The sequence below is a fragment of the Prionailurus viverrinus genome, chromosome D4 (genome assembly GCF_022837055.1).
Source record: "Prionailurus viverrinus isolate Anna chromosome D4, UM_Priviv_1.0, whole genome shotgun sequence".
Lineage (NCBI taxonomy): Eukaryota > Metazoa > Chordata > Mammalia > Carnivora > Felidae > Prionailurus > Prionailurus viverrinus.
In genome coordinates, this window is record NC_062573.1 from 86,324,638 (window position 1) to 86,339,383 (window position 14,746).

The 14,746-nt window shown below is 45.3% G+C and overlaps 1 protein-coding gene across 5 annotated transcripts in view; it reads right to left on the minus strand.

Moving 5' to 3' along the window:
• PTPDC1 (protein tyrosine phosphatase domain containing 1) overlaps positions 1–14,746 on the minus strand; it is a 70,548-nt gene that overhangs the window by 22,744 nt on the left and 33,058 nt on the right. For 3 of the 5 annotated variants that reach the window (XM_047829693.1, XM_047829694.1, XM_047829690.1), the window contains exon 2: positions 11,233–11,320. In XM_047829693.1, coding sequence (XP_047685649.1) covers positions 11,233–11,314 — 82 coding nt within the window. In that variant the 5' untranslated portion in view covers positions 11,315–11,320. Of the gene's footprint in view, positions 1–835; positions 967–11,232; positions 11,321–12,623; positions 12,645–14,746 lie in introns of those variants that run through there. The other 2 variants (XM_047829692.1, XM_047829695.1) reach the window with 2 other exon arrangements.

Sequence of the window (14,746 nt, forward strand, 5' to 3'; positions counted from 1 at the left end):
CGTTGCTCTCAACACTTCCAAAAATGAAAATGGCTTTGCTGAGGGCAGTACCTGTCTGGACGAAGCTGAGGAAGGAAGGGACGGCTCACGTGTTCTCTCAAGAACCATCTCTGCTGTGAAATCCACAGAAGTGGGCCGACCTCACCTGAACGAGTCAGCACCGAGCGGACGCCCGGGGAACCCTGAGTGCAGGCCCTCCTCCGAGCGCGTCCTCAGGCTCACCCAGGACACCTGAGGTGCTGGGGTCCACCCAGGGGCCTGCCTGGACACCCCCACTCCCCTAGCACAGCACCACTGCCTGGCAGGCTCAGCCTCCAAAACCACCCGCTGGCAAAATGCCCAAATCGCGACCAGATCCACGTTTGAAAACTTGGTTTTACCTGTGCCAAACGGCTTTCTGGTAGGGAGCGTGCCTCAGTCCTGCCTGAGACCACACAGCCCCCTCCCGCCCATCCACTGAGACTGCACGACCCCTCTCCTGCCTGTCCCCCGAGGCCCCAGGGCACCCCTCCCGCCTGCCCCCAAGACCACACTCTCACCTGCCCCCCAAGACCACATTGCCCCCCTCCCGCCCACCGAGACTACACGACCCCTCAGCCGCCTGTCCCCTGAGACCTCACAGCCCCCCTCCCGCTGTCTGCATGGGGCCTTGGGTGAGTCTGGAAGCACACCACGAGCCCTTTCCTGCCCTCCTACACACCCGCCCAGGCGCCCACTCAGGGATGCACACACAGGTGCATCGCCACTGACCCACTCGTGTCTTCACTGCCGGACATTCAGGCCACCACCCCCGACTTTATTTACAAACAAGACAGAAACACTTCAGGCCCAGGACCTTTTGATTTCCACGTTTCTCCTTCAGCAAACCCCCAGGGGTAAGGTGGCCGGTGAGCAGATTTCACCACCGAAGCTCAGACTTCCATTTGGTTGAGTCTTCACCCGTTTCAACAACCACGTGTGAAGACACTGGAAGGGGAGATATTTTTAAAAACTCAACACAGGTTTTTTTCTCAGGTCAGAGAGAAACACGACATTAAAATAGGATCGAGGAAAGCCATCTCAGAGATGCTTTGTTTCCGCCTCCCTGACCTCAGAAATCTCACATCTCCTTAATTTGTGGCCTGCGAAAACCACGTTTTTGTTCACAGAAAGTCACTGGAAATCAATCATGCAACAATTCAAAAGAAACTGTTTTCAAAGTCTTGGAAGAGAAGATACTATACTTGTACCAAACCGATCTCTTCTTTTGTGTTCATTAAGAAAGCATATTTGTACAACCTAAAAATCCACTAAAAAATTTAATTTATAATTTATATTTATGAATTTATTTCTATTAAATTATTATAACTTATAATTGGGATGAATTATAGATGGCTAGAAATAACATTTTAATATTTAAATCCCCAATAGGAAAAAAAAATAGAAGACTTCTCTTTAGATAAACAGAAGCAAAAAGACTTTTAATTCCTATTTTACGTTATATATAAAACAGAATTTTTTACAGTCAGAGTAATTTGTGAAGGGCCATGCTGTCAGCAGACACTTAAGAGGTAAAGAGCGTTTTTTCCTGGTGGCCACAGAGAAAACACCACTATCATAAGCTCCTTGTTGGCCCACAGTTCTAATTTATTTGCCACAAGGGCCTTCCCACTCACCTGCTAATAACTCATTTGTTTTCACTGCTCTGCCAACATATTTGTCTAAATACATAATAAAAAAATGTCAGTTTTCTACATTCCCTCAATATAAACTCATGGGGACCCTACCTTGCTACTATTCTTACCTTCTCCTCACTTCCAAATATGCTGTGTCTAAAAAGAAACCAGGCTCCAAGAAGTAGGAAAACAATAAAGGATAATCCCCACGACCAACCCTCTGTGCCCCAAGCTGCTGTCATCACCAACGCACAAACGGCCCCTCAAGGCACGAAGAATGGGGGTGCCGGGTGCCCATCTCCACACTGTAACAGGCCATCTCCCGGCCAATGGCCTGTGTGCAGGTGGGCAATCAGACCTTCCCCAGTTCAGAATAATGTTTATGGAACCGGGATATCCTGGTCACTGCAAATGTGAAACTGTCTAGCCCTGTGATGAGGGCAGGAAGCAACAGAGAATGCCACTGTCCTCTCCTCGATTCCCACACGTGGCGGTTAAAGCAGACGTGGAGCCCCAAGAACCGGTCACTTCTCTCACATCCAAGGTTTCAGAAAGGGCTGGGAACTTCCTACTTGAACAACATCACGTGACCGTGGGCCCAAGAGCGTGGTGAGAGCCGCAGATCCACGGGGCCCCAGCCCCCAGCCCCCAACCCCCAATCACCGGGGAAGTCACATCCAGGAGTCGGGCAGGACGCCGACCGCGCCGTATCTGCTTGCCAAGTTTCACCCCAGGGGGCTCGCTTCTCGCAGGAGTCACAAGCGTCCAGCTGCTGGATAGCTCAGCGTGTCTTCCAACGTCCGGTCAGAGCCGCCTGCTCTGTGAACTCTGGCTCTGCCTCTTTCCTCTAAAAGTTAACACGAAGCATCTCTTTGACTCTGCAAGATGTTCAAATATCTGAAGACAGAACTTCTCCAAAACTTGCCCTACCTGGGCTGCGGCTTCCCGATTTTCCAAGCACATGTCACTGTGTCCAGACCCTTCCCTGCAGCCCCCCCGCTTCCAAGGCCCTTTCGTCCCCCTTCACAGCCAACACTCTGAAAAGTGGACTGCGGTGGCCGCTGCGTGTCTCAGTTTCCACCCGTATCCCTCTGGCCTCCACTATCCATGGAAAGTTGTTCCAGCAAAGGTCTCCGATGGCCTCTTCGTGAGTTTTGTCTCGGACTGCTCAGCAGCATGCCACACAGTCGGGCAATTTAGTTTCAATTTAAAAATTTTTTTGGAAAAGACTTTATCTTTTATTTTGAAGCAATCTCAAACTTAAATAAAAATACAAAGAATATTTTTTTTTGAACCGTCTGAGAATATGCTGCATACACACCGCCCGATACGCCAAATAATTTAGCATATGTTTCGACAAGGACAACCTCTAGATTCCCCCAGATCAGATGACGACTGATACGTGACCAGTCGCCGCTATCCCTCAGACCTCACTGGAGCTTCCCTGGTGACCTCAGTGCTGCTCACGGCAAACCACGCCACAGCATCAGAACCACACGCTGTACCCACTGTCCTGTCTCTCACTCACTCTAGAGCAAGCTCCAAAGTCTTTGCTGGACTCTGACGCCCTTCATTTCTGCGGAGTACAGGCGCTTAGCTTGCAGAATGTGTCTGTTTCCTCACGATTAGACCCATGGAGCCTGGGGTTTTCATGGGTGAAGAACAGCATTTAGGAACCAAGTCTGGGTGCTGGGTGTGCTCGTGGCTATGGGCATGCTGCCGCCTGCGGGCCTGCTCAGCACACAGAGCTAAACAATATGAACATGTGGGACGCCTGGGGGGCTCTGTCAGTTAAGTGTCTGACTCTTGATTTTGGCTCAGGTCATGATCTCACAGTTTGTGAGTTTGAGCCCCAGGTTGGGCTCTGTGCTGATAGTGTGGAGCCTGCTTGGGATTCTCTCTCCCTCTCTCCCTGCCCCTCCCCTGATCATTCTCTCTCTCTGAAATCAACTTAAAAAAAAAAAATATGTACACGCATGCACACATTCCACGTTTCAGCCACACTATTTCTAAAATTTTAGTGTTTATTCATTTTTGACAGAGAGACCGAGCGCGAGTGGGGAAGGAGCAGAGAGAGAGGGAGACACAGAACCCGAAGCAGGCTCCAGGCTCCGAGTTGTCAGCACAGAGCCTGACGTGGGGCTCGAACCCACAAACCACAAGATCATGACCTGAGCCCAAGTCGGACGCTTCACCGACAGAGCCCCCCAGGCGCCCCAGCCACGTCTATTTCTACGTGCATGCATCATCAACTGGAAACTGAGTTCACCCTAGTACTATCAATTACAATCCAACACACAGGGCCCCTCTACTTTTCTGTCATCCTTAACCAGGACCCTCTGTGTGACCCTTCTCCCCTCACGGCTGTTGCCACCACCTTCAGGGAAGCCCGGGCCCTGTGTGTGTTCTGATGCTCCACACGGGGCCACCCGGCCACACACAGGAGCCCTGCTAACCCCAGGCAGGCTCTGACTCCCTGAGTCAGGTTAGCTTCTCACACACTCGCCATCCTGCCGTTGCCCTCACCCACATCTCGTGGCCCTGCCAGTGGCTTTTACACGGATTTGTTCCAGAAGGGAAGACAAAAGAAGAGGAAGAGAGAGTGCCTTCCTTTTTCCCTTTGTTAACTGTGGTAAAATATACAGAACATAAAATTGACCATCTTAGTCAATTTTCAGTATACAATGGCATTAAGTACATTCACATTGTGCAACCGTCCCCACCAACCATCTCCAGAACTTCATCTTCCTAAACCAAAACTCTGTCCCCATTACACTAACTCCGCGCCCCCCCTCCCCCCGGCCGACCCAGCGCCCTCCCTATGGAATTGACTCTTGCAGTTCCTGTGTAAGAGAAACCACACAGTATTTGTCCTTCTGTGTCTGGCTTATTCACTCAGCATAATGTCCTCAAGGTTCATCCATGCTGTAGCAGGTGTCAGAATCTGCTTCCTTTCTAAGGCTGCATTGTATTCCACTGTGTGTATGTGCCACACCATGTTTTCCCCGTGCACCTGCCGACGGATACACGGCTCGTCTCCAACTTCTGGCTACGGTGAACGCTGTATGAACGTGGGTGTACGAATATCTGCTCGAGTCCCTGCTTTCTATTCTTTTGGTATATACCCACACATGGAATTGCTGGATCATATATTTATTTATTTTTATTTGTTGAGACACTGCCATACTGTTTTCCATAGTAAAACCATTTACCACACCAGCAACATGCAAGGACTCCAGTCTCTCACTCACCCACACCTCTTACTTCTGGTTAGTTCATTTGTTTTGGTAACAGCCATCCAGGTGGATACGCAGTCTATCTCACTGTGGTTCTGATCTGCATTTCTGTAACAGTTAAAATAGGCTTTTCATATGCTTATCAGACATCTGTGTATCTTTTCCAGAGAAACATCTACTCAAGTCCCCTGTCCATTTCTGAGTCAGGTTGTTTGTTTCTGGTTGTTGAGCTTCAGGAGTTCTTTATGCATTCTGTATGTTAGTCCCTGATTAGACAGCTCTGTGATTTCCAGTCTCTCCCGTCTGTAGGCTGACTTTTCATTCTGCTGACAGCATCTTCTGAAGCACAGAAGTTTTAAATTCTGATGAAGTCTGACTGATTTACCTATTTTTTTCTCTTGTTGCTTGTGCTCTTGTGTCACGGCCAAGAAATCATTGCCAACTCCAGCATCATGAGGCGTTTCCTCTAAGTTTTCTTCTAAGAGTTTTATACTTTCACCTCGTACGTTTAGGATTTTTATCCATTTTGAGCTAATTTTTGCACAAGGCATAAGGTAAGGGCCCAATATCACTCTTTTGCACATGTACACCCGGTCTTTCCACCACCAACTGATGGAAACACTGTCTTTACACCAATGAACAGACTCGTTATCCTTGGCAAAAGTCATTTAACCACACATGCAAGGGGTTTTTTTCTGGGATCCCTACTCTATTCGCTGGTTTATGTCTGTCTTTATGCCAGTACCACACCATTCTGATGACTGATTGCCTGTCCCTGCCCCACGCCCCCCACCCCCCCAGCTTGGCAGCTGTCCAGATGGCGGCAGCCTGCGTCCCAGTATGGGACCCTGGTCTCTAATTCCAGGATGAGCAGAGAAAACCTTATTTGAAAATTATTGTATGTGCTTGTTCTAACCTGTCTGGGCACCTGAGCACCTTGAAGGCAGAAAAGTAATTTCAAGTATTACTCGAAAATACTGTGTGATAAAAAATCTGCAGGCTCCTGGGGCACAAGACTACTGCTGAGACACTGGAAAATGCCACCAAACATCTAAAGAATGAGCACCAGTTTTCAGTGTCTTCCAGAAAACAGGGGAGGAGGGAACATTTGCACCCCCTCTAGGAAGCTAGGATTACTCTTTCACCAAAGCAGACAACGATAGTACAAAAGAAGAGAACAATAGTCCGACGTCTCTCCAGAGCTTAAGCACAAAATCCTGAACAAAACAGCAGCAAACCAAATCCAGCGATGCACAGAAAGAATTATATGCCATTGCCAACGGGATTTACTGTAGGTATGGTAAGGATGGTTAAATATTGAAAAACAATAAAATCTACCATAGCAATAAGCTAAAGAAAAAATAATTCTATCAAATGACACAGAAAAAGCATTCTACAAATTCCAACAGCCATTCATGACCAAAAAAATCTCAGTGAGTTAACAACAGAGGGCAACTGGTTCAACTTGTTGTAGAGAACCTGCCAGAATCTGTAAGCATCACGTTGAAAGGTGAAACACGGTCTTCTCCCTGAGGGAGGAGGAAGGCAAGGCCAGTGGCCCTCCTAACTCTCTCTGCTCAGCACACGTGCTAGGCCACTACCGTAAGGCAAGAAGAGAAATACTGGCATACAGATTGCAAAGGAAAGAAATAAAACTGCTCTTATTTGCTGATGTGATTGTTTGCACACAAAATCACAAAGAATCTCCAAAAGCCTCCTAGACCTAGTGAGTGAGCTGAGCAACCACAGTAAGACACTAGCACGCACCTGCTGGGACAGTGAAACAGCAGAGAAATCTGATCACTCGTCCACTGCTGGGGGACACAAAATGGCACAGCTATTTTGGTTAACACTTTGGCAGTTTCCTGTAAAACTGAACATGCGACTACTGTGTGAACTAGGAAGTTCCTTCCTGACCCCTGACCCCAGAGCAAGGAAAACTCCCGCTCACACATAAAGCTGCTCATGTGTGTTCACAAGAGCCCCAAACGGAAACCACCTGGCCATCCTTTGGGGGAGTGAAAGGATAAACACCCCGTGGTGCACCCCTACCAGGCAAGGCCACTTGGCATTAAGAACAAGTACACCGTGGATACACAACACCAACAGAATGACACCAAGTGGAAAAAGCTGACTCAAATGGCTACATGCTGTGTGATTTCACTTATATACAATTCCTGAAATGACAAAATCATAGAAGTGGGAACAGATGAGTACTTGTCAGGGGCCAGGCTCATGGGAGGAAGTGGGTCTGGCTACAAAAGGCAATAGGGGGGATCCTTGCAGTGACAGTGCCATCCTGTATCTCGACCGCAACAATGTTGACATCCTGGCCAGGACACTGAACTACGGATGCGCAAGATGTTACTACGGATGGAAACGGAGTAAAGGGTATATGACTTACAACTGCATGTGACTGTATAATTATCTCAATATTTTAATTAAAAGTGTACACGTAATCAAGATAAAAACAGCCACAAAGCAGGCCTACTTAGCAAAGGTCAGGCCCCACACAAGGAAGGCAACCACAGGTGACCCTTGAACAACATGGGTTTCAACTCCATGTGTCTACACATAAGCAGATGTCTTTGGATAAATACCATATAGTACTGTAAATGTAGTTTCTCTTCCCCCAGGATTTTCTTAATAACGTCTTCTTTTCTCTAGCTACTTTATTGTAAAAATACAATATATAACACACAAGATCTGTGTTAATCTAAATGGTTGTTGGTGAGGCTCCCAGTCAACAGGAGGCTATTAGTGGTTAAGTTTTCAAGGAGTCTAAAGTTATATGTGGATTTTCATCTGTGCTGGTGGTCAGGGTCCAAACCCGCCTGCTCAAGGGTCAGCTGTAGCAGAGTCTGTGGCACTCGAGCCAGCAGGGCACAGGCCCTGTGTGGAAGAGCGAGCGGAGGCAAGTGATGGCAGGGCGGGGCTGGGAGACGGGTCATGAAAAGGAGGACTCACTAAATAAGAGCAAGGTTCCTCATTCTTGGAGAAGGGAATTATAAACTCAGTAAGGGGAAAAGCTAGAACGATGGTACAGTGATGGATGAGACAACAGCAAGTACCAATATGAACTCATAGTTTTCAATATATAAAAACAAATATGTGTATAAAAGCGGGTGGATATCTATGCACACTTATAACATACACTTCCTGGCTTTGTCTCGCAGGGAGCTTGGGGACACATTTTGGGTTTCCCAACACCACTCCGCACTGGAAGGAACCAGAGCTCCTGGCAGAAACGGGTGACTTCAGGGCTGGACCAGGAAAGGTACAAGAGGACACCAAAGACCTTGCTGGGCTAGGAGGCAGGAAGTAGGGAGCAGGGAGCAGGGACGTGCCCAGATGACACAGCTACAGGCTGGAGAGGCTCTTCTGGCCCAATGAGGGACAGCAGAGTGCGAAAACAAAGGACAGTGAAAGAGTACACTCCCTGCACAGATGAGGATCTACGCTGGAACGGAGAATAACTGAATGAACCAAGGGGAAGGGGAACTGCTCCTGGAGAATGCCAGCTAAGAAATGCAGAAGCAGTGATGGGGTCAGGAAGCCTCCCCTCCGTCATCTGTCATCACAATACTTAATTCAGGCAAGAGACGCCAGCGGATGCTGCGGGGCTGGGAGAGAGCTGGGTGAAGACCAGGTGCCCACAGCCTCCCAGCGCCTCTCCACCAAGTACGAAGTCGAAGGGAGAAGGAACGACTTACAGTGGATACAGCCCGCAGACACCACTGCACTGATGGGACCAAACTGAGCACCCCAGGGATGTGGCAAGATGGCGTTCTGGGTCACTTAATGGGATGCCGTGGGAAGAGAATGGAGTCATTTCTGTGATGTTCCTGCCAGAAACGCAAAACCTTAACGGTGTTATGATGAAACAGCAGACAAACCCCCAGTGAGGAATATGCTGCAAAGTACCTGGCCTGTAAGTTTCACAGACATCAAGGCAGGACTGTGGTCACAGAAAGAAACTGGAAAAACATGACAAGTATCCTTTTGCTGTTAAAGGATGTTACTGGCACAGCTGACCAAACTTGAGAGGGGGTCTCTGGGTGAACAGTATTTAGGGATTTTTTAATGCTTTTCTATGAGTCTGAAATTCTTGCAAAATGAAAGAACTAACATCACGAGAGACAACTAGACATCACAGGCATTCTGATGGAAGAATATAGTGCCATCCATGAAATATGGTTGTAAATTAAAAAAAAAAAACTTGATTAGGCTCTACATCCCTCCACTAATCCAGTTTACAGGAAATAATGTGGGAATAAAATCAGAAAAATACAGATTGTGGCAAACTCCATAGGGCAAAAAACCTGGTTTCTTCAAAAATAAATTGTAAGGAAAGAGAGAAATCCACATGTAAAACAGATGTAAGATACACATCAACCAATTATGCAATATGGATTCTGTTGGATCCCGATGCAAACAAACATACATATGTCTATGAGACAGCTAGAAATCTGAACAATGTTCAGGTATTGAGGATATTAGGTGACCGGTGTTAAATTTTTCTAGTTATGGTGATGGTGATATGGTTAAGGAATGAAATGAAGTAATATGGAAGCAGGGAAAGGAGTAGAGGAAGTGAGTGAGCCGAAATTGTTAAAGATGGGGGACGGTACCTCTCGGGGAAGGGGACCTCCCTGGGGGTGGGGTCTCCACTGGCACCCATACAGGCAGTGGTACCTCCACAGAGATCTTTGTAGTATTCTATATACTTTTGTGAATGTTTGAAATTTCCCCACAAATTTTTTTCCCAAAAAGTAGAATACTTAAATCTAGGTTTGTCTCATTCTAAAGCTAGTTCTTGTTGAGTTTTCTATTTTCCTTTAAAAATAATTTAAATACTTACTGACCCCCTAATTAAATTTCCTTATGGTTCATTAGCCAACATTAAAAAAAAAAAATGCTTCCTAGCCCAATGTTAACCCAATAGGTAGAACTACCTTTAGAGATGAGACTCACTCTAAAAAAGTTAGATATAAAGTAAGTTTCTTATTTCTCCAGACTTTTTCCTAATTAAAAATTAGCTACATTTTATACACAAGGAGATTTTCAATTAAAGAGATGGCTTCAGGAGAGGTAAAACCAGCTTCTCTAGAGGATCACAACATGGGTATGACGACCTCCTCCAGGGCATCTGAAAACACATCAGGTTTTCTGGTTGTCACCGCAGTCTGGGGACATCACGGGACTCGGTCAGGGATGCCGTCACCTGGCTCTCCTGTACGACGAAGACTTGCCCATCTCAGAAGCCAAGAAAATCCCTGATGGGAAACACCAGCTAAGAGGGGACATTTCGACAGAAGAAGGGAGAGGGAAAAAGGTCTGACTCAGGGTTGTTAGCTGGGGCGTCCTTTAGGCAAAAAACATGCCGTACAAAGGAAGCAGCAAGTAGGCACCGCTGCCGCCCTTGTATTAGATAGCGCTTCTTTCTCAAGCAGGGAAACTGACAGTGAGTTAGCTCTCAGACGCTGTCCACAAACGGTGGTTACCAATAGGCCGGTCCCTACTGAGTCAGACAGGAGCAGACAGATGCAGGAGGGACTACAAAGAGGGGAATTCTGACAAGTAAGAGGAGGGAGACACTGGTTTCCTGATGACAGAGGGCTCCCCCTGGTGGGGTGGTCAGAGTCCTACGAGAGAACAGTCAACAGAGCCCCATTATTCCCGGCAAGTGCGGGACTCCAATACCTTCAGACCCCTGCCTCTTTACTTTCTGTACGTTACCTCATCTGACGCAGGGGGAAGCCCTTCAAGGTTCCCGATACAGGAGCCCTAACGTGAACAGGGCAGGACCAAAACCATGCAAAGGTTTTGCCAAAAAAAAACGACCTGACATCTGGCTGATGGCTCATGGCAGGAAATCAGTCGCCAGCCTAGTAGCTGCGACAGCAGCAAGGGTCCCCGTCACAGCACCCTTCTTCCCAGGGCTACCATGGGAAAAATCAAATGTGTGGGATGGAATGGAGAAGAAACAAACTGGGAGGAGCAGGGGCACCTGCTTCGAAGTGACACTTGCGAGGGATGGAAGAGAAAGCTTGCCTCACAAGGAGGCTAGAAATGAGAGGAAGAGGTCATTTCAGTCTAAGGATAATGCAGGAGGCAAACTTTGTTTTCACCATTCCTTCTCAAAAGACCGCTTATTCAAGATTTTGAAAAGGAGTTTTAACAGGTCAAAACAGGGAGGCAGAGGTAAACAAGAGCCATAAGCAGTGACTGCACTTGGGATTCTAGTGTGAGGCCTCGAGCCTTTTCCATCATGTCTACTCATACTGTTTCATTAGACGCTACTCTGCACAAAGCGTCAAAAAGTGTATCAAAGAACTTACCCTTCATGTTGGCAGCATATGGACTGTCATTCACCAAAGCGGAGTATGGCTCTTCATTTTGAGGCAAGATTCCCGCAGGCATGGTAGTCTGTTGAGAAAAACACAGATTACTTTTTGAGAGTTTGCTTATGGGATGTGCATTTATGAATCACCTACAAAGTGCTGGACTTCTGCTGCTAACAGTCATTAGCTCTGTGTTTCCCCAGCATTGGAAATGTGGACAGCGTAGACGTGAGATGTGCTGTCAGTGTCAAATACGATTTTGAAGACCTAATACAAAAAAGACTAAAATAGTTCACTAATAATTTTTTTTAATTTTTTTTGATATTTATTTATTTTTGAGAGAGACAGAGACAGAATGCGAGTGGGTTGGGGCAGAGGGAGAGGGAGGCACAGAATCCGAAGCAGGCTGCAGGCTCCGAGCTGTCAGCACAGAACCTGATGCGGGGCTCGAACTCACGAGCTGTGAGATCATGACCTGAGCTGAAGTCGGACGTTCAACCGACTGAGCCACCCAGGCACCCCGATAATTTTTTACACTGATTTTACATTGAAATATTTTTGATATGCTGAGTTAAATAAAATACATTATTAAAATTAATGTTCTGATTCTTATTATTAATGTTGCTCTTAGAAAATCTAAAACTGAACCCAAGGCTCACATGATAGTCCAGTGAACAGTGCTATCTACAAGGCAAGGATATTACAGAGACAAACTGACAGCTAACAACACACACAATGGTGAAAGCCTAAAAGCCTTAATAATATTGTAATAACTTTGTATGATGACAGATGGTATCTAGACTTACTGTGATCATTTCATAACATATATAAATGTTGAATCATTATGTTATATACCTAAAACTAATATAACTATACTCAATTTGAAAAATAAATTTATCAGGGCACCTGGATGGCTCAGTCAGTTAAGTGTCCGATTTCGGCTCAGGTCATGATCTTGCAGTCTGTGAGTTTGAGCCCCACGTCGGGCTCTGTGCTGACAGCTCAGAGCCTGGAGCTTGCTTCAGATTCTGTGTCTCTTTCTCTCTCTGCCCCTCCCCCACTCATGTTCTGTCTCTCTCTCTCTCTCTCTCAAAAATGAATAAACGTTAAAAAAAATTTTTTTTTAATAAATGTATTAATACACTTCCTGCTTCAGGGCTTAGCTCTTCTCCTTATGGGGACATCTGCCCCTTTGTTATTGACTTACAAGATGTCTTTTTATATTAAGAATATCAAGGCTTCATTAAAAAAAAAATCACACACCAATGTGTCAACCAAGAAATCAAAGAAGAAAAAAAAATTATGAAAATGAAAACACAGTGGTCCAAAATCTTTGGGATGCAGCAAAAGTGGTTCTAAGAGGGAAGTTTATAGCAATACAGGCCTACCTCAAGAAGCAAGAAAAGTCTCAGGGTGCCTGGGTGGCTAAGTCAGTTGAGTGCCCAACTCTTGATTTAGGTTCAGGACATCATCCCAGGATCATGGGACTGAGTCCCACATCAGGCTCTGCGCTAAGCATGAAGCATGGAGCCTGCTTAAGATTCTCTCCCTTTTTCTCCTTCTGTCCCTCTCCCCTGTACTCTCTAAAAAAAAAAAAAAATGAATAAGAGAGGTGCCTGGGTAGTTCAGTTGGTTGAGCGTTCGACTTCAGCTCAGGTCATGATCTCCCGGTTTGTGGGTTCAAGCCCCGTGTCAGGCTCTGTGCTGACAGCTCAGAGCCTGGAGCCTGCTTTGGATCCTGTCTCCCTCTCTCTCTGCTCCTCCCCTGCTCACACTCTGTCTCTGTCTCAAAAATAAATAACATTTAAAAAATTTAAAAAATAAATGAAAAATAAAAATAAACAAAAATTTTTAAAAAAGAAGAAGAAAAATCTCAAATAAACAACCTAACCTTACACCTAAATGAGCTGGAAAAATAACAAACAAAACCCAAAAATAGTAGAAGGAAGAAAATCATAAACATTACAGCAGAAATAAATGATATAGAAACTAAAAAAAAAAAAAAAAAAAAAGACATATCTGATAAAGGATTAGTATCCAATACATGAGTAACTGATACAACTCAACACCCAAAAAGCAGATAATCCAATTTAAAAACGGGCAGCAGACATGAACAGACATTTTTCCAAAGAAGACATCCAGATGGCCCTCACATGAAAAGATGCTCAACATCACTCATCATCAGAGAAATAAAAATCAAAATGATGAAGATATATCACCTCATACCTGTCAGAATGGCTAAAATTTACAACACAAGACACAACAGGTGATGGTGAGGATGTAGAGAAAGGGGAACCATCCTGTGCTGCTGGTGGGAATGCAAACTGGTGCAGCCATTCTGGAGAACAGTATGGAAGTTCCTCAAAAATAGAAATACCCCACAATCCAGTAACTGCACTACTAGGTATTTACCCAAAGGATACAATAGAATACTGATTTGAAGTGGCACATGCACTCCAATGTTTATAGCAGCACTACTGACAAATAGCCAAACTCTGGAAGGAATGCAGTGTCCACTGATAGATGAAGGGGTAAAGAGGATGTGGTACAGGCACCACGGAATATTACTCAGCCATACAAAGGACTGAAATCTTATCATTTGCAATGACGTGGATGGAGCTAGAGAGTATCATGCTAAGTGAAATCAGTCAGAGAAAGACAAATACCATATGATTTCATTCACATGTGGAATTCAGGAAACAAAACAAAGAATAAACATAAGAAAGGAGAGACACAAGCCAAGAGACAGACTCTTAACTAAAGAGAACACACTGCTCGTTACTGGCGGGGAGGTGGGCGAAGGGATGGAGGAAATCGGAGATGCAGGTGAAGGAGTGCACTTGCAGCAATGAGCACAGGGCCATGCGTGTTAGTGCTGAGTCACTATTTTTGAATACCTGAAACTAATATAACGCTGAATGTCAACTACTTGGAATTAAAATTAAAAACTTAATTAAAATACCACTTTTTTTTTTTTTTTACAGTTTATCATGTCTTGCATATGTTTATGGTGTGTTTTGCCTAGCAGTCCTGTTTTATATAGTCCAACCTGTAAGATTTTTCCTACGACTTCAACTTTTCTGCCCCAATAAGAAAACCTTCTCCAATACAACATGTAAATCCTAATTTAATATCTTCCATTTTGGAGTGATAAATGCTGTCCCTATTGCAGCATGACAGTATTGCTAAAGCATAATAGTTAAACGACAAAATTAAAGATGGCCCATCTTCAAAGAATATCATATGTATCCTAACGTGACTTTATAAAAGTCACCTTGTTAAAATGTCAATAAAACCCAAAGCAAGTGACACATTCAGTGCAATCCCTACCAAAATACTACCAGCATTTTTCACAGAGCTAGAATAAACAATCCTAAAATCTGTATGGAATGACAAAAGACCCCGAATAGCCAAAGCAATCCTGAAAAAGAAAAACAAAACTGGAGACATCACAATGCCAGATTTGAAGTTATATTACAAAGCTGTACTCATCAAGACAGTATGGTACTGG